This window comes from Rhinolophus sinicus, linkage group LG02, assembly GCF_036562045.2.
Source record: "Rhinolophus sinicus isolate RSC01 linkage group LG02, ASM3656204v1, whole genome shotgun sequence".
In the NCBI taxonomy this organism is placed as follows: Eukaryota; Metazoa; Chordata; class Mammalia; order Chiroptera; family Rhinolophidae; genus Rhinolophus; species Rhinolophus sinicus.
The window spans coordinates 59,971,707-59,992,201 of NC_133752.1; the positions used below are offsets into that span (position 1 = coordinate 59,971,707).

General features: G+C 35.9%; 1 protein-coding gene across 1 annotated transcript in view; it reads left to right on the top strand.

Annotated features, from left to right (window-relative positions):
• The window catches only part of LOC109436815 (transmembrane protease serine 11E), a 38,869-nt gene that overhangs the window by 10,920 nt on the left and 7,454 nt on the right, over positions 1-20,495 (top strand). The window contains exons 2-8 of the mRNA XM_019715642.2: positions 4,231-4,355; positions 8,306-8,427; positions 10,399-10,466; positions 13,368-13,531; positions 16,643-16,681; positions 18,538-18,715; positions 19,625-19,884. Of these exons, the coding sequence (XP_019571201.2) occupies positions 4,231-4,355; positions 8,306-8,427; positions 10,399-10,466; positions 13,368-13,531; positions 16,643-16,681; positions 18,538-18,715; positions 19,625-19,884 (956 nt within the window). The remainder of the gene's footprint in view (positions 1-4,230; positions 4,356-8,305; positions 8,428-10,398; positions 10,467-13,367; positions 13,532-16,642; positions 16,682-18,537; positions 18,716-19,624; positions 19,885-20,495) is intronic.

Here is a 20,495-nt window from a genome sequence, read left to right on the forward strand (position 1 = left end):
TAATACACACAGGTTTTTATGATGTAAGCAAAGAATACACTCTAAGTTACTCCTCACAGGGGGCAGCAGGAGCAAACGCAAAGAGCTGGAAAGCTCATGGGACAGAGGGGGAATGCCAGGCTAACTGAGGCTGACTGGGTTCCAAGTAGTCTCAGCCACTGACTAGATCACTTCTAGAAACACAGCTCACTGTAATGGAGAATGATTTAGAGACTGGGGAGACGCAAGAGAAACCTATTATCAAGCTATAAGATAGGTTTTAGTGAGAATTGCCAGAACAAGGTCAGTGGCAGTGGGATTGGAGTTAGATTACATGAGATTTGCCATGAGAGTGAGGCTAGAAAATGAAAAGTTCATTCTCGCTTCCCAACACAATTAGCATTGACTTGCAGGCTATCGCTAAGCCAGCCATCAGTAAATGAGGGCCCAAAGGCCATATCCTGCCCACTACCTGTTTTATACAGTGCTTGAACTAAGAATAATTTTTATATTTTAAATGGTTGAAAACAAATGAAGAGAAGAAAACTATTTCATGACAAGTGAAAATTTTATAAAATTCAAATTTCAATGTACAGTAATAACGTTTTCTTGGAACACAGCCATGCTCATTTGTTTACATATTGCCTATGGCTGCAAAGGCAGAGTTGAGTAGCTGCAACAGAGAACATGTGGCCTGAAGTAGTTACCAACTGGATCTTTACAGAAAAGGGTGCTGACCTCTGGCGTAAGTAGTTGATACCAATGCTTTGGCATCACCAGCTTTATAGATACCGTGTGCATATTCATTCAAAATACCTCAGCTGGACTGACCTGGTGAAACATGCAAACTAAGAATATCAGTGCTGCTTACCACTACAGAGAAGTAGCAAAGAGTTCAAGATCCCCTATCAATCAGTTCATGGTGGTGGTATTGAGACGGGGTTTTCCTGGTAAACTTTACGTTGAAGCACCGTGAGTCTTGACTTATTCTCCAGTGCTTACCATGAAGTTTGTGTTAGTATCCTTTTCCTCCCTGCTTTTTTGTTGTTGTTATTGCTTTTCTTTTTTAGTACTATTCTAAAATGACACATTAAAAAGTGATAATGACAATGTAACTGTACATATTACTTGTCTTCTGGTAATTTGGGGCTTATAAAGATGTACCCATATTTTAATTGCTCCATTCACCTGGCATATTCACTGTGTAATCACACATGTCCCCAAATGGAATAGAAAAATAATAGAAAGAAAGTAATTTGATACCACCGAAACTATTAGAATTTAGACAGTCTGCCTGAAGGTGATTTTACACGAGGAGGTCCGGATAAGTTTCAGCAGGCCACCGATAATGATTGGATAAGGGTTTATGTGCAGAAGGGGGTTAATGAAATGTGTCTGTTGATATATGAAATGGTTTTATTTCCTCATTTTACTATTCTTTTTTAGCACACACTTCTATTACATTTAATTTGGGGCAATTCAGTATTGAATCACTTGCTGAGAGAGCAACAAAAAAGTAATTAAGAAACAGGGTGAATCTGTTTTAAAAGCAATGCTGTACAGACTGGAAAGGGAAGAGATAATATTTCAAATGACAAACATCTCAGTAATGCGGTTATTACCATTATTATTAATAATTAAAATAATGATGATAATAATGATAGTCCTTGCTATTTGTACAATGATTTTCTACTTGGAAGCTCAAAGTAACGACATACCTCATCATATTTATCTCTACATAGCTCATCAGGTTAGGAGGGGTCTGGAATTATTATCCGTGTCTTTCATACAGAGAAAAAAAGAGAGTGGATTGAATCTGCTGGTGTAAGACTATACAATAAATAAGTTGGTGGCAGGACTCAGCAACATACTCTCTTGTTTATTCAAAATGTTTTTGATGGTTTGTCTTTTCTCTTTTCCTCTTACCTCCTTCAAAGCCACCAAACAGCATCACTGAAATAGTTGTGAGAGGTGGGGTCTGGACAGGCTCCACACTGATCCTTGGGCATGACAGTGATAGGAACTCCATGAAAAGGTGTATAATCTTCCTTGTTATTTTTTTTGTTTTTTGAAATTCAATCTCCCTCTCTTTCTGTCTGTCTCTTTTTTAATTCAAAAGCTATGATGTTTCTTGTTAGAAAAACTCCACCATAACACAAAAAATACATAAAAATAAAAGTTTATCTCTTATTTCTGTTCATAATTTTGTGTCTCTATATTTTGCTATGCACACACATATCATTTTATTATTTACAGAAACTGAACACAGAATGCATATTATTCTGTAACATCTTTTCAATAAAATATATCCTTGACCTTTTGCATGTTCATACATGTAGCTCTACCTCATCAACTTTGTGGCTTCATTATTTCACTTTTCTGTCTTGATTAAAAGTTCCTATAGAACAAATAGAACTCCTGTCTTATATTTCACAATTCTCCATAGTGATCATATACCTGCGATAATTGTATCATGTTTCCTACAATTATAAATTCATATTCTTCACCTCGTATGTTTTGATATTAGTTGAGAAGCCCTTCTGTCCCTGTATACCCCACCCCCAAGTTTGCTTACATCTGCTACATACATCTCTTTTCTTCTGTAGCAGGGGGATAGCAAGCATTCAGGGATGAAGGAACAGGAGTCAGTTTTTAGGATTCTGGGCACATCTTCACATAAAAAAATAACCTCCTTGTGGAGAAGTCTTTGTGTCTTGCAGTAATTGCTATTCTAGGAACAGGTGTTTGGAATCCCACTCAAGGGAGAACTGGAGATGGAAGAGATTGGGAAGAGGAAGAGGAAGTTTCCTTGACTACGACCCTGTGGGAAAGTCACAGGAGGAAGGGAAGGAGACAAAGTAGAGAGTCCTGGGAGCCTTCCACTACAGCCCAGAGCCTTCAGCAGAGGCAGAGTCATGTAGTGATAATGATGCTATTAAATTCTGCAACAATGTTCTCATAGAACAGAACATGGAGGCAGAGACAGGATGTGATGGTGTGGCAGGGACCAAAAATGATAATATCACTTCCAGGTCATATATCACCAGGAAACAGAATCCCCTTGATTTCTGTAAGCAAAACATAGTTATTGCAAACTACTTTGCAGTTTGCAAGTTTTTGCATTCATGATCTCATTCTGGGTACCACAGTCAGCCCTGTGCTTTAGACAGAATGGGTATCCTGTCCCTTATGAACCGACAGAGAAACTTAGCTCAGAGTCTAAATGATTTGTCCAAGCTGGTAAGGAAAGAGCTGGACTTGGAATTCTCTTTATTCTGATCCAACCCCTGATGTTCCTCTAGGATAACACCACACTTTCCCCTGAGTTCTCATGTACCAGACAGTGCTCTGGAGGTATGAATACATGCTGTTGATTCTACCAGCATGATAAATACTTCAAGAAATTTAAATAGCACCATAGGAAAACTCTTCATCCAACTATGACTTATTGTTTCATTTTCTCCAGCTTATGAGTTTGCTTAGCAACTACTATAGCACAAGGAAACACCAACTTTACTAATCAAACGAAAAACAGGTTGACCAACATTTTTCAGTAACATGTTTTTGAAGGTAGTACAAATAAGAGAGGTTGTGGGAGCCTCATGAAGAAGAGATTTCTTGCAACATTGATAAAATTTAGAGGTAAATATTAGCTCAAACACTCAGGTTCTTCAGAAGAGACCTCTGGTTAACTCTTATGTCCTCAAAACTTGTTTGGAAATAAATCAGAAAAATAGAAAGAGATTGAATTAGAAACTCTATCTGGAACCTGGTATGGTTCAAGCTCTAACGCATTTCATAGGCCATTTAAAATTCTAGAGTGGTAGAAACAGGCTAAACATTTTCATCGCTCCTACAGTGCCTAGCTCAATGTCTTGCACAGAGCCAGCTCAGTAAATCACAGCTAACAGTTACATAGCACTTTCTGTATGTTAGGCACTGTTATAGGCACTTTACATATAGTAATTCATTTAATCCTTATAACAATCCTATGAGATAGGTACTATCATTATCATTTTTAGTTTATGGAGAGGAACTGAGGCACAGAGAAGTCAAATTCCTTGCCAAAGTTCAGGCAATGAGAGCCAGATTGGTTTCAGCAGACTGGAACCAGGGTGTGTTCTAAACAAAAATAGTACTCTACCATCTAAATGAGTGTCCTGAATTCCCCAGAAATACGTATCTGTTTCACCTAAGGAGAGAGTGTGGTGTGCACTGTGATATAATCCATCCATTTGCTTTCTTTCTCAGGTCTTCTGTGGTGAGGGCCAGGAAGAGAGCTTGTTTCAAGCCGTGGGTTATTGGCCTCATCACCTTTCTATCCCTGATTGTCCTGGCAGTGTGCATTGGACTCACTGTTCATTATGTGAGATACAGTAAGTATGGGCCGTGCTGGCGTCATGTGATTTATCCCAAATAGTTTCTCACGTACCTTCCTATTTTGATTAGCCTCAGGTGAATTCATTCATTAGTACAATTCATTTGCATAGCTGGTACAAAGAAGTCTTTACCTGCCTTGTCTCATGTTTAATCCTCACAAGCCTAGGAGGATTCTTTCTTCTGTGTTTGATGAAGCAATGTCTCCTGCTGGGAATAGCATGCCAGTTTTCTTATTCATTGATACGCAATCATTAAGTTTTAATTAGGGGAAGAACATGGCAGACTAGAGTCCAGTGTCTTGAGCTGTTGGAGGTCTTAGGGCAATCACCTTGATTCAAAATAATTCCAATTCACTGAAATCCTGACAGTCTAATAAATTAATTGCATAATCAGGGATCGTAGAGAATAAGTAGGCTCTATTCTGTGCTAGTAAGTTGGAGAAATGTTCACAGTGACATATTGTTGAATAAGTGCCTATTTCTGTTATTTTAAATCTCATGTTGGGGTATATTACAAGTGATTAAAGAGGATAGGATATACTGAGAAGCTTAATGATAAAGAGGTTCACTCTGTGGTAATTGGGTACCTTACTGCTAGATGGAACATGAACACTGCTATGTTATTAGAAAGGTCCCCAGGGTACTTCAGAACTGTTCTTCCAGAATATGACAACTCTTCTGAAGTTTCCTTCTAATCTGCCGCAGGTTTTAATTAGCCAATTCCACTATGACCTATTGGTTTAATATCTCCCTTAGTGATTAGATAATGCTTTGATGTTCAAGACCCTGTAACCAAAGAAGCTAATCACTTGATTCTAATTTAATTGGGAATTTGCAGAAGTTGTCTTCCTGTAAAGAGAAATGGTGATCTATAAATTGGTGATCTTCTTCTGCTAGCAGACACAATCTTAATTCTCCAATCCAGGTGGATCATTTCGGAGCAGTTTAAAGGAAAAAATATTTCATGTAAAGATTTTTTTTTTCCAGTAGAATTTGCCGACATACAGGTCTTTGAATTTGGAGTATCTGTATTTTGATAATTTCTCTGGAGAATATTTTTAATAAAAAAAAATAGCTAAAATAAGTTTACAATTGTACAGTTCTCTTATGAATATATAGAGTCCCCTGGTATTGTTAGCATCATTATTCCTCTCCACGGATGCCTAGGACTACATTTTATTCCCTGTGTATTTCCAGAACAATAGAGGATCTTGGCACATACTAACAACTTAATTAATGTTTATTGAATACTGAATGATAAAAATGAGTGAGTCATACCTATGATAGTTTCTTGGGGGCATACTTTGGCTTGTCTGACTTCAAAAGGAATTTCTAGTAATGCTGGGGTGGGGCGGGGGGGGGCAGGTTTCATTAGTTCAGTGACAGGAAAATTTTCTTACTACTTCTCCTTTGCCTCTTCCCAAGCCAAAGGTTTATAAGGCTTACAAATCTCATTCATATACAAACAATGAAAACCTGGTAAGATTTTTTTTCAGTAACCTGTTCCTGGATCCTATTGTTTCGATGATCAGCTGAGTAATATGGAACACACAGCTTCCGCTACCCACACAGCACACCTGAATAAACATCAACTGTGGTGATGTGTGTTACTGTCATATTTGTGACCTGTGCTCTGTTTAGAGATGTAAACTAAAAACAGAGTGGACATAGCACATGTGCATTTAGAAGATGGCAAACCTAGATAACCAAACTTAAACAAATAAATCTATTACAGAAACAGAGAGATAAAAACGGAAGCAATCAGACTTGGAGAAAAATCGTTTTGGCATAAAGCCCAGGATAGCGTACAATTGTGTATACAGTTTATGTCCAGTGTTCTTTGGGACTGCATTTCTGTCCCCTCTGTGATTTGAATGACAGACAGTGAATCTATTACTATGAGCAACATCATTGCAGGTTATGGAATCACAAATGAGTTAGAAAATTATTAACAAACTCATGTTCATCCTTATTTTTCTTACTTTTCTGCTAATATTCTGCTAATTTTCTGCTAATATTCTGCTAATATTTTTCAGCAACTACACATGTCATATAATTCTGGCAACTGAGAATATATTTTGACACTGAGAGACCTGCTTGAGTCTATCGAGTAAAGTAAAATAGTGACTGTGGATAAGTTATTCATTTGGTTGAAGCATATGAAATTGCTGATATTTGATCATTTTTGACTTATACAAATGGCAATTTCGAATGATCCAGTATAATAATTAAAACAAACAAACAAACAAACACAAACAGGTCTAAGGATATAGAAGAGCGTTCTCCTTCTCTTTAGAAACTTACTATCCAGCATGTGGTTAGGTGCCAGCAGCATCAGTGTCACCTGGGAGCTTGTTAGAAATGCAGAGTCTCTGGCCCAACTTTAACCTAAGGTAAACTATTGGTCACTATTTCAATAAGTTAAAAACCTTACTTGAAATTGTGTATATTTCCAGGGACCTGTCTGCTTTTCAGCTTCCACTGGCCATTCACAGAAGGGAAGTGAGAAAGGAGGGAGGAAGGCAAAACCCCCCCCAGGCCCTCACTTAGGTGGCTAATGTTCAGAAGACCCTGACCTTTCAGTGTCTCTAGGCTGTCATCCATCTCCTTTATGTGTCACTCCAGGCCTTGTCAGAGTATGACTGGTGGCTTCCCTCTCTGTCCCACCAAGTATTCTGGACAGCCAGGGTGTTCTTTTGAAATTTACCAGTGTTTTTTTTTTTTTTTTTTTTTTGCATAAGTTGTAGCTTCAGTGTGTGGATTTGTTTTTTTCCCACCCCAAGAAGCAGTATGTAAAGAAAGTTTGTGCTTTGGGAGTTAGGCCTTGGCTTGAAGCCCAGTTCTACCTTTTCTGGCTATGTCATGTTAGGATTGGGCAATTTATTTACATTTCTGAGACTGTATTCTATATCTGATAAATGTAGATAATACTGTCTTCCTATGGGGTTTATTGTATATTAAATGAAATATGTATATATGCCTGGGACACAAATGCCTAATGTTAGTTTCCTTTTCTTCTGGGGTTTAAGTAAAAAGGGAAAGAATGAGAAGAGAGAAGAGGAGAGAGATTGAGACTGAGTGAGGAGGCATCCCCCATTTTCCTGTAATAAAAATACACAATAGTTTTCATCACCATTGTATTCTAATGCTCAGCACTGAGTCTCTCACAGAAAAGGTCGTTTGGCATTAATGATTGTTGAATGAATCTTCTGAGAGCTCTATGCTTGGTTCATGTACAGGAGGGTAGACAGAATCTTTGCTTTGATTCTTCAGCAGGCTCAAAACACAGGCTGCTTAAACTGGATGCAGAAAGTGGAGACAGTGGCTAAGAAAGCAGACAAGCCAATCCCTGTTGCTGTTGGGAGGAAATACATAGAGCGACCAGGGAGCCAAGTGAAATGAAGTAGTGTCCCCGGAAGGTCATAATAGGTGGCAGCTCTAATTTCCTAAACTTCTATATACTGAACTCGCAGCGTTTTAAGCCCTACCTTCATCTCCTTCTCTGGCCAAAATAAATTTTCTTACACTAGAGTGCTTGTGGCCAGAATTGATGTGTAGTTTACTGAATTGAAAGATATCTACTTTTGGAATATAAAAATGCATTTATTCATGGGAAGCTTCTGAATCCATCCTTGTGTGTATGCTAGGATAGTGTGACTTGGTACCTCTGTGGTTTATTCAGGAATGGATAACACATGACTAATTAGCCCACAGGAACACCAAGCATTTCTTATGGCTTTTTACACTCTAAATCTCATGATGATGAATGTTGTTGTCTTTCCTTCTGAGATAATCATGAAGCTCAGGGCAGGATGATGGAGATGATGACCTGAGTAAGGACATTCTTTCCTTTCTCAGTCTTTCCAGTAAGGACCAGATAGGGAAATGACGATGCTTTACACATATCTGATAAAAAGTATGATGGGTTTTTATCTCTTTCCTTGTAGATCAAAGAAAGACCTATAATTACTACAGCACATTGTCATTTACAAGTGACAAACTATATGGTGACTTTGGAAAAGAGGCTTCTAAAAATTTCACAGAAATGAGCCAGAAAATTGAATCAATGGTAAGCACTGTTTTTTCCATTTCTAGGGCATTTTCTATCATGTTTATACTGTAATTTTTTTGTACTCTAGCTTCTAAAACATCTATTCAACTGATCTTGCATATCTTTGCAAAACAAGAAGAGGTCACTGTGTAAGAGATATAAAACAAAACTGGTAATACATGACTTGGGAAAGTATGGCTTGCAGAAATGAACCAAATGACCTTAGCCATTCTTTTAAGTCCCTCCTACTCCTCCTTCCTTAGCTAGGGCTACACTCTAATCAGCAGAATCCAGAAATTCTTGGAATGTGAGGGTTGTTGTATCCTAGCCTTCTTAAAGAAGACACTTTGAGCAAAAGACCACAAAATGGAAACTATTCAAACTCATACTTGAATTATATTTTAGTATTTAAAATTTTCTAAACTTGGACCAATGTTTGGTACATAAATCTACAGGAAATCTATGGATACTCATTCCATTAGGTTGGTACAAAAGTAATTGCGGTTTAAAAGGTTAAAAATAATTGTAAAAACCGCAATTACTTTTGCACCAACCTAATATCTTTAAGGCATCAATATTCGTCATGAAGGACGAATTAAAATTTTAAAAAGTGGAAAAATAAGCAATATAGGCTAAAAGAACAAGGGCCTAGGTGATAACTTCTCATTGTAAGATTACTTAGAGAATAATTTGGACTTTTCCTGATAGTCTGCGAGGTAATTAGTGGTATGAAGTGAAGGCATTAGACTAGATAATTTCTAAATTGTCTTCCAGTTCTAATACCCTGAGTAAAAACAGAATGACAGTGACTCACCTGGAAACTGCTTAGTAGACTAGAAGTATGAGGATTTGGACACCTTGGTGAGGAGGAGGTCAAATCTTGACTGTATCTCTACTGGTAAACAACCATGGAAATATGTGGATAAGCTCTTCTTTAAAACTAAGTATATATGTAAAATAAAGGAAAGGAAATGGAACTAAAAAGGTCAAGAAAAGATGAAACTATTGTCCTTGTTCTTTGTGCCATTCATTAAAATAAATTTTACGAGACCCAGACTGACTTAAATATTAAGGAATATAGGCGGGGCTCTTTATTAAATACTCTTCAAAATGAAGAGTAATTTTGAAATTATTTGATTAACAAAACCCTTAAATAACAATTTTTAAGTGAATGCTGTCATTAGTGGACACATTTGTACTGTGCTGATTTGTCTCGTAATTGAAATAACTGTCCTTGGGCACAAAGACTCAAAAGTCAATGAAATGCATAAAAATAAAAAGGCTTTGCTTCTTTTAATCAATAGCTTGTAGTTACTGTGTGTAGTAAATATCCTCACACAGAAAACAAGAAACACTTGATATGTTTACTTGGACTCCTAATTTAAAAATTTAAGTTGGCTAGAATTCTTTTTTATAGTAGTAAGAAATATCTCCACAAAATACATTCTTCCACCTTATTAGAGTAAACCTTACCGGATGTGTTAGGCCAAATATCCCAGTTCACATGGGCCTTCTTATGAGCATTTTGAGTGAATTGGGTACAGACTGTGCCAGGATATTGGGCAACTTTTCCACCAGGATTGGGAATCATGTGATACTCTTATGTACTCATTTTTATGACTCAACAATCACTGGGCAGAATTACTTAATTTCCTTTGTCTACCTTTGCCTGTATCTCAGGGTGTGAACAACAGAAACATACTGTTTCAAAAAACAGTATGTTAAATCTCTTTCTGAGTGTAGCACAGCAGATGTTACTCCTGGGCCCCTCTACTATGGTTCCCAGGTTCCTCCAATTCCCAAGGCAGAGTTCAGTGGAAATCACTGAATAGAATACCAAAAAGATTCCTCAAGTTTCAGCACATTGTGAAATGTCAGTCAATGTGTTTTGTTTTGTTTTTAATTTTTTAATGTTTTTAAACTTCGAATTAACTTGCAGAATTTCAGAAAATTGTTCTTGTTGACATAATTTGAATGTTTTTGGAACAGGTGAAAAATGCATTTCAAAAATCTTCATTGAGGGAAGAATTTGTCAAGTCTCACATTATCAGATTCAGGTAAGTAGATCTACAATGATGACTTCAGAATACAATTTAAAGCTAAAGCTGTTAACCTGGTCCTTAATAAATACTGTTTAAAGTGTTGTGATATGATACAATTCAACTCAACAAATACTCATTTGGCACCTTTTCTGTGTAAATCATGGGTTACAATGTGTCTTGCCCCTTCTCTAAATCCAAAAGAAAGCATTTGCAAGATGATTGCAAGGGACAGAGGTGTTATCGGCAGTTATGTTATAGAACTGTTTTTTGGGAAACTCCAATGAGCACAAAAAGGGACCTAAGCTACATCATTTGGTTTAATAGGAAATAGTGTTGTAGATGAGGTTTGTTTTCACCTCTTGGCTCTCCCTATGAATTTACTTTACTTTCTTCCATACCACCATTTTCTGCTCCAAATATTTAAGATGATCTCAGATCTGACCATCAACTATTAAGAAATAGAAGTTCAGAGCATAACATTTTAGGCAAAATACTATATGAGGATCTTAAATAATATGTTGTCTTGATGCAAATTATTTGTATTTTTCAAAACAGGATAGGAGTTTTTTCCAATATTTTCCAATGACAAAAACTCCAAGTTATTTCTTATTCTATTACTTCACTGACATTTTTGAAGTGTTACTTTGAGGTGTTACTTTGACCACTTTCTGCTGAAAATTCCATACTCTCTGGTGTTTGAAATATTGTTCTTTCTTGGATCTGTATCTACTTCTCTAACCCTTAAATTTTCACTTTCTCAAGGAGACTTCATCCACCCACATGTCTTCATACACTAGTGAAATCTAAGTTTTTACTTCTAGTTTAAACTGTTTTCCTGATTTCTGGAACTGTACACCTGCCCATGCACATTTCCTCATGGGAGTTCCACAGAAAATTCTTGAACTCAAGGAAAACCCAATCACACTAATGAGAAACCTGGAAGTCATCATACATTTCTTCCTTTCTTGGGCCCCTAACATTTTATGAATAACTAAGTTCTATCAATTCTAGATTCCAAATCCCTTTCCAATTTACCTCTTTATCCTAGTAATCTTGCTACTCATTATTTTTTTCTCCTGCTACTGCAATAAGAAGAAGTAGAACTGTTAAAAAGATGAAAATAGTCTTAGAGGTGTTGAATTGAGATATTAGGGGACATATGAGCCTTTAATATGAGTCTGACTTGGGTGAAGAAAAGGGAACTGAGATGAAGATTTATATTTGCTTATCAACTCAAAGTATCAGAAGGTGTGGGTATAAAAGGAATGTCTCAGGAAAAGGGTAATGCAGGACAAAAAATGTTCGATGAAGAAAGCTTGAAGAACAATAATATTGAAGAAAATGTAAGAAAAAAACAGAACCTAGGAACTAGATAGGGAAGCAGCAGGAATAAAGGAAAGTCCGGAGAGAGGCACCACTGATGCTAAAGACAAAAAGTTTTGAGACAGTAGTCAGCATTGACAAATACTCCTGAGGGACCAAGTAATGTGGTATGACTGGAAAGAATCAACTAAACATATCAACAAGAAAGTCTTTTGGAGAAAAGACTCAGTGGAATGGAAGGGGAGGAAGCACAGTGCTATGAAGTAAATATGAGGCAGAATATAATTTATCCTTCCAAGAAGGTTTGCTGTGATAAGAAGGTGAGAGATTAATTGAACGGCTGGTGTAGACAGAGTGTTTTATTATTATTTTTATTTCCATTAGCCATCCAATATAGGGATCATCTAAGAAAAAGAAGAAGAAAGAATTGATGTACAGGGTTGCTGAGGCAGCGAAAGGTGATGAGCTAGATAACAATAATCTCTTTAAAGCCCTATTTGTTTCTTCAAATTACAAAAGCAACACAAAATATTTAAATCTCAATAACACAATATTACATAAAATAGAAAGTGAAATCTCCCAATAACTTTACTCTCAGAAATAACACGTCTTGAACATTTATTTTGCACATCTTTTCAATGACTGCATATACACCTATTCCATTCTTTAGCTGGCGGTATAGTATTTTACTACAAGTATTTGTCAGGGTTGATTTAGCCAATGCCCTTTTGATGGACACTTGGTTTTTACATATTTTTCTGATTTAAAAACAAGGTTACAATGAAAACATGCATACTTATCTCCTTGCACAAACAAGAGTGTATTTGAAGATTAAATTTCTAAAAGTAGAAATACAGTATCAGGGAGGATGGATAATAAATTTTATAACAGATAAACAAAACTGACCTCTAAAACTAAGATTCTAATTTATATTCCCATTTATAGTTTATGTGAGTAGGGGTCAGTGCAGGGTAGAAGGAGGAGTAAGTTTCCTTAGGAACTGATTGTGCGTGAAAAAGAGGGGGTGGAGTAGCTGACAATGAGAAAGAGCAGTCAAAGATGGTGACTCAGTCTAAGGCTAACTAATGCTTTATCTTGAAAATACAATCACATGAAGTCAATACAGTTTGGTCAAGCTTTCTAATATGTTTAGGATTAGGAGTTTAGGAGAGCCTGAACGTTGCTTAGGATAAATGATTGGATTTAAGCCACTGGGAATTAAACCTGAAAGTTAAAGCCAGAGTTGATTTCATATTTATTATGTTTTATAGTTGATAATTTTGGGTGGTTGACAAGAGAAGTGTCTTTTTATATTAATAAACATGTACTTACCTAGATCCTTTGGTGGTAACAGAGAGCATGAGCATACTAGCTTACTATTGGGAAAGCTGACTTGGGAGTTCTGTAAGTGGTGAACAATAGGAATATAGAGGGAAACAAATTGGATATTTTAAAATTACATTTATGGATTTGTTTTTTGTCTGTCTCTGTGTTTCAAAATGAATGATAAAGAAAAAAACATACTGTGATATTACCATAGATCTTATTCTGAACTGTCTTTTGAAACCACATTTTTCTTTTTTTTGTCTATAGTAAAGAGGAAAATGGAGTGTTGGCTCATATGCTGCTGATTTTTAGATTTCGCTCTACTGAGGATCCTGAAACCATAAATAAAAATATTCAATACGTTCTACATGAAAAGCTGCAAGATGCTATAGGACCCCCTCAATTAGATCCTGAATCAGTTGAAATAAAAAGTAAGTTTATTTTTCTTATATAGCTTAATTCTCTTACATAGAATAGCTCCATGTTAAGTTTGGTCTTAGGCAATGATTTTTAAAAAGTATTTTGGATGTCCTTTAGTTATAGGGTCTTACAACAAACAGAACATTTCTTTGGGACCAAATTGGTTCTAATAAAGTATTTAAATTTTTCATACTATCCCAAACTTATGCCTCCCATACAAGTCTGTCATTAACTCCTGGGCCTGGGTTCTATTTCTATATTGGACCTTACACTTTAGCTATAGAATTTAATGATAAACAGAGAAAGTGGCATTGTATATTTAGTCCTCTTCTTTTTTGTTGCTTGTATTTTATATATTTTATGTTCTGAAAGTGTGATGTGTGAAAGGTTCATGCCCTCCACATATTTGCCTTCTAATGTTATTGATATACCTTGTTATAGCTTCCCTTAGATCATTTACCAATGAAAAAAAATTATAATATTTTTGGTATATTTTACATTGAATATAAAAAGTCTTAGGGTTTGTTTTTGTTTGTTTGTATGTTTTTGTGGGGCAGGGGACAAATTAAGCAGTGATAGGTCCTCACTACTAGAAAGTAAGAAACGTTGGAGTTCCTCAGTAGTAATAAAAATCTGGTTAAGAGCCAAGTCATGAGCTATAGAACAATGTAAGTCTATAGAAATACTGTGCAGGCCAAATGTATGATCTTAAACTTTCTAGTAGCCACTAAAAAAGTAAAAGTAAACATGTGAAATTCATTTAAATAGTTTGTATATTTAACACAATATATCTAAGGTATTATTATCTCAACAAGTAGTCAATGTAAAAATAATTTATGAGATATTTTATATGCACTTTTTATACTAAGACTTTAAAATCCAGTGTATATTTTATTTTTATAGAACACTTTGATTTAGATGAGCCACATTTCAAGAGGTCAGTAGGCATATATGGCTAGTGGATACAGTATGTAATATGGCAGCACTAGAAACTAGACCATAGGGGGCAAATAGAAAGAGTGAATACATAGTGCTAATATAAAAGCTGGTAGACTTAAGTAGGGGCCTAACCTGATGGTCAGCTACCCTTACTTGCTTAGAAACGGAGACTTCACTAGTCAGGGCCTGCTACATAATTTGTGGGCCCAGCGCAAAATGAAAATATTGGACTCTTCAAAAAGCAATTTAAAAAGACTGTTAAAGGTACTAAAATATAAGACTTTTTTTCTTTCATGGTGTCTTTTGACTTGTCATGGTATTTTTATTTGTTAATTAATGTCATTCTAAATAAAAAAAATTAAAAATTTAAATTACTACCATGAGTTTTACTGTTCACCTTCATACTATGAAATGTCAATTTAAAATGCAAATATAAGAGCATTTAACTTCTATGTGGAATCACAAAAATTATACAACTGTATTTCATAGCTCATACATACATGTATTTCGGTTTTTACCAGATCAATGAAAACACTGTACAAGGCTAACTTGACCTTTTTTATTTCACTTGTTGACACATGCACATTCTATGAATGCGCTCTACCGTCAGCTTAAGTGAGGGTGGACTAAAAAGTCCTTCTACATCATTATTTTTAGCAGAAGTTGTTGGGTAATACAAAGAATAATGAGAGCAAGAAAGAATACGATAGGGTCCCTTGGTTATTCATGTCTATTAGAATGTTGTTGCCTTCTTTCCGCCTTCTAAGCAAGTTCTGGCTGAAAAAGAAAACACGGCCTCCTGGGACTGTCATTGCACTCTGCTTACTTTAGTGGTAGACATCACACACTTATTCTGTACCCACCTGGAGTTTGCTGAACATTGTGGGTCCACCAGAATCCTGAATTAGTAGAGTATTAGTAATACTATATATAAATGGGGTGACAAAAACCTGTGGATATACATATTGTATGTATCTCTTCTGCTCATGCCATACTCCATTTTCATACTGGACTTCACTTTCAAAACACAAGTATGAGATAAAATTATTAAGAGATTCAAGACCGCACACATGAAACCAAGTGCAAGGCCATGCTGAGTGCAGGACCCAGTGTGGATACACAAGTCACAAATCCATGAAGCTGACCCTGTCAGTAGCATCAACATGCAAAGCCAGAACCTTCTCTAAGAAGAGCTAAAGATAGAAGGGAACAGGTTAATTGAAACAGGGAGATCAGTGGTGGTGCTTTTTAATATTTACTAAGAACAAATTGTCACTTCTATCTTATTTTCGCCATTTCTCCCCAAAACAGCCAGAATAGAAAAAGTCAGAAAGAAGCCTTTCTAGAATACAGGTTTGTAATAAGTCAATGCTATTAAATCGAAAAGAAAAAATAACATCATGATTTTTGCATTTGGAGCTCCCATCTTGCCATGTTCAAAGAGAATACTTTTGGTCATTGGAAATCTCCTGAGTCAGGACATTTGAGTGCTTAGAGCTTTATGTATCTGTTAGTTGGCTTATTGTTTGCTTATGGTTTGGGCCCAATTTTTGAGAAGTCAATAAGCTAAGGAACCATTGGCTAGAGTTGAATGACAATATGAGAGTAAATTTTCTTGCTACAAGTTCAGCAGAAAAGAAGACTTATAAAGGGATAACACTGGTTTCAAATGGGAGTGAGAACTAATTTATAGAGATGCCTCTTGGATATGTTAATACAAATGGGACTATGCCTACAGGTTTAATAAATCAATCTGAAATAATGGTCAATAAAAATATCATTGCATTTGAGGAATCAATACTGTGGTTTGGACCAATATTCAACCCAAAGAGATGGGCTACTTGAATGTATTCCCTGGTATAAAACTCAGATTCCTGGGCTTCAATACGAAACTACTGAATCAGAATTAATGTGAAGAGAAACAGGAATTTAAATGAGGACAGTGCTCCCTACGTGACTGTTATCCACACTGTTTAAGAAACACTGTTCAGATCTCCCCTTTTCTCCCCTTCCCCCAAGGCAATGCACATACCACATCTATGATAAACTAACTGTGTTACTTTTTTCACAATCTAGAGATACTATCTTAAAATGGAATTAAGCAGCCTTTAGTATTTGAAGTATTCAGAGACATTATGAAATTCTGATATGCTGACCCTGTTCACCATTTCTGTGTATTTCAGAAATCAACAACACAGAAACAGACAACTTTCTGAACAATTGTAAGTTTAATATATTTATTAAAATTACATTACTTGAATGTAAAGAGTTAACATTAAATCATTTAGCCTTACTTTGTGTGATGTTATAGGGTCAGAACAAAGTTTGATTCATCTGTGCACAGCTCATGGTGCTTTATCTTATCTCTGAGGCACATTTTATTACTAAAGAATAATAAAATTGGTAGTGTTTTGGAGTGAATGTGTCGGGGGACCCATGGTAGATGTGTAGTGGAAGTGAGTTGTGCAGTTGTTAAAGAAGAGACAAAAAATACTTCTTAATATTTTGATTAAAGATTATCTATAATATACTCTCACAAAAGTTTTCTAAAGATTATACAAAAGTAATCTGTACATCGGTATTTTTCAACTACAGGCAGAAAGGCATTACTCTACAATAAATAAAATCTTCTTGATGTTTTTAATCCCATATTATGGAAACCACAGTCAATTATTGGGTTGGAGTATATACTGATGAAATTACTAAAGGCCCAGATAATATATTTCTCATTTTTTAAAAGTACTGATGCTAGGCCTAGTATTTCCTTTCCTCAGAGCAAAGTACTCCACCAGGATTTGGAGAATATATTTGATAGTTACAGAATTAGTACAGAATACATTTACACGTATTTTTAAAGATGGAAGACAATGTACTACTCAATAAACATGGAACCAAAGGATAATCCCATGACCTAAATGGCATATATTCTTGCCACCAATATTAGGTACATATTATGTGCTAGTGCTATGTTATGCAATAGGGATATAAAAAGGATGAGACATTATCCCTGCCTAAAGAAGCTCATATTCTAATGGGACTAGATGTACAAGACTAGTGCATGAACACATAATTCTAAAACAATAGCTCTCAAACAAGGGCAATTTTGATCCCCAAGAGATCATGTCCCACGGTGGCATTTTTTGTGTGGGAAGTGCTACTGGTATCTAGTATGTGTAAGCCAGGGATCCTTCTAAACATCCTATGATGCACAGAACAGCCCCTCCCCCCCACCAACTAAGAACTATCCATCCCAAAATGTCAATACTGCCAAGGTTGAGAAACCTTGTAATAAACAATGTTGAAGAAGATTATATATATCCAAAAAAATGTATACACATTTTAAGAAAGGAAAAAAACTATTAAAATTGTAATACTCAATATATACTGATAACAAAAGATGAATACAAGTCATGTTTGACTTTTGCAATTATGAGAGGTGCTCAACGTGGTTACCACCAGTGCCCAGACACTTCTGATTACAGAAAACTATCTGTTTTCCATTGTGTCCAAAGTGTCAACTTGTATACAGTTTTTTGGCAGCCCCAGTATATATATATATATATATACACACATATATATATGGCACTCCCTCTCTCTCTCCATATACACACACACACACGCACACACACACACACACACACATATATATACACATATACAAACACACATACATATACGTATATACATGTATATATATACGTATATACACACATATATATGTGTATATATATGTGTGTGTGTATATATATGTATATATGGAGAGAGAGAGAGAGAGCAAGAAAGAGAATTTTTTTTAATGGAAGCATTAAGAAAGTCATAATTAATGCAGTTTGGGGTAATTAATGCAGTTTTGGGATAGGGAATTGTTAGAGAAGGCATCCTAGAGGAGGTAATGATTGATTTAAATCTTACATGATGAATAAAAGTTAAATAATGAAACACACAGTTTAAGGAAAGGTAAGAACAAGAGAAAATGTTTGATACTATTTGAGCACAAAGTATCAGAAATTTGGGACATAGTAACATAATTTGATACTTAAAAACAACTGCTAACTAATGCATCATCTCTCTTTGGCAGGTTGTGGGACTCGAAGAAGTAAAACTACAAAACAGAGTCTCAGGATTGTTGGTGGGACACAGGTAGAAGAGGGTGAATGGCCGTGGCAAGCTAGCCTGCAATGGGATGAGATCCATCGCTGTGGAGCGACTTTAATTAATGGCACATGGCTTGTGAGTGCCGCTCATTGCTTTAGAACGTAAGTCCTGAACCTCCAGAGCGATTGGGAGTAAGCAGAGTGTATTGGGGCTTGGGAAGAAGGAAATACCTTATGAAGTTTGATAAAAAGTTTAGTATATAGTAAAGAACATATATGTCACAAAGAGCGGGAAACAAAAACTGCAGTAAGACGTTTTATAGTCTGAAAATGGAAATGGCACTGAAGTCCCTGTAGGTAAATTATCCATTGATAAATAATAATAATTTGTCAAAGGGAGCAGGAATTTTAATGTCATCTTTGGACTTTGAGCTGGAGAAGAGCCATATCTCTCTGCTGCATATTATTAAAGATGGAGGATAGGTAGATTGTAGGTTTGACCCCAATGGGGAAATTTCACATGATGACAATTAAATGTGAAGGAATCTGGTAGTAACAAATTATGCAGATGAATAGCTATATTCCAAGGAATGGAAACCTTTCAAGCCAGTGTAAAATGCTTACAGTATAGTAATCCTTTGTTCAAGTTTTGTGTAGCCATTTTTGTTTTCAGAGAAATGTGTATGTATGTTTGTAGTTAGTTAACATGGTGCACATAGAATACATTTAGTTCTCTCTGTACAGGATATGCTTTCCTGTATCCTTGGAAATATAGTGAGTCCCTTGGAGTCACTGATGCCCAGAAATGTCTAAAGGTCTTAGGATCTGGAGTGGGTGACTCAGCATGCAAAGCAGCATGTATATCCCAAGAAACATGTCATTGTGGCATTTCTACCTGATCTGACCCATGAACCTGATTCTTGGATTGGAAAGAGTTTATTTCTATACACAGAAACTATAATTTTAAAAAGAAAAACTTATACTGACACCTGTACACTAAATTGCTTAGTAGAAATCATTATATTGGTAGCATGGTAGAGTGGAACTTATTCTTCATACTTTCCTCCCCAGGTATAATGACCCATCCAGATGGACTGCCTCCTTTGGAGTAACAATAAATCCTCCAAAAATGAAAAAAGGCATCCGGAGGATAATTATCCATGAAAAATACAAATATCCATCACATGACTATGATATTTCAGTTGCAGAGCTTTCTAGCCCTGTTCCCTACACAAATACAGTACACAGAATTTGTCTCCCTGATGCATCCCATGAGTTCCAGCCAGGTGATGAGGTGTTTGTGACTGGATTTGGAGCACGGAAAAATGACGGTGAGGATCTGAAGAGAAACTCAAATCATAGTAATCTAATTTAGTATTCTAAGGCATTCAAAGAATGGAATGTCTTATGCCAAAATATGTTAGTGGGTTGGTCATATCAACCTGGGCCAAGTCAGGTCCTGCAGGTAAACCAAGTCACTTAGAAGATACATGAATTCCTTTATGCCTTAGGTTACTGTCAAGTGCATCAGTACTACTGTAGCAATAGTGCTTGGCAATGTGTCTGAAAGAATAAATATTTTTGAACTTTTTAACCAGGGAATTAACATCATAAGAGATTAGGGATCATTAATATATCAAATTATGAAGATCAGAGAATCCTAAAACCACTATGCCCTCCTTCCCACCCCCACCCCAAAATACCTTCTAAGCTTAACAATGGAATGGAAATTACTTAAACAACTTGAGGTTCTTTCCTAGGCATCTAAATTTTTATTTAAAACAGGAAAGAATTCTCTCCCCAAATGTTACTATATTTGAAAAAAAATTCATATCCTAAGATTCTATACCAACATCTTGTCTAATAATTATGAAAGACTTTCTTCAGGTTTATAAAATACATGTATATCTACAGATATAGAGACTATTTTTTTTCCCTTTAG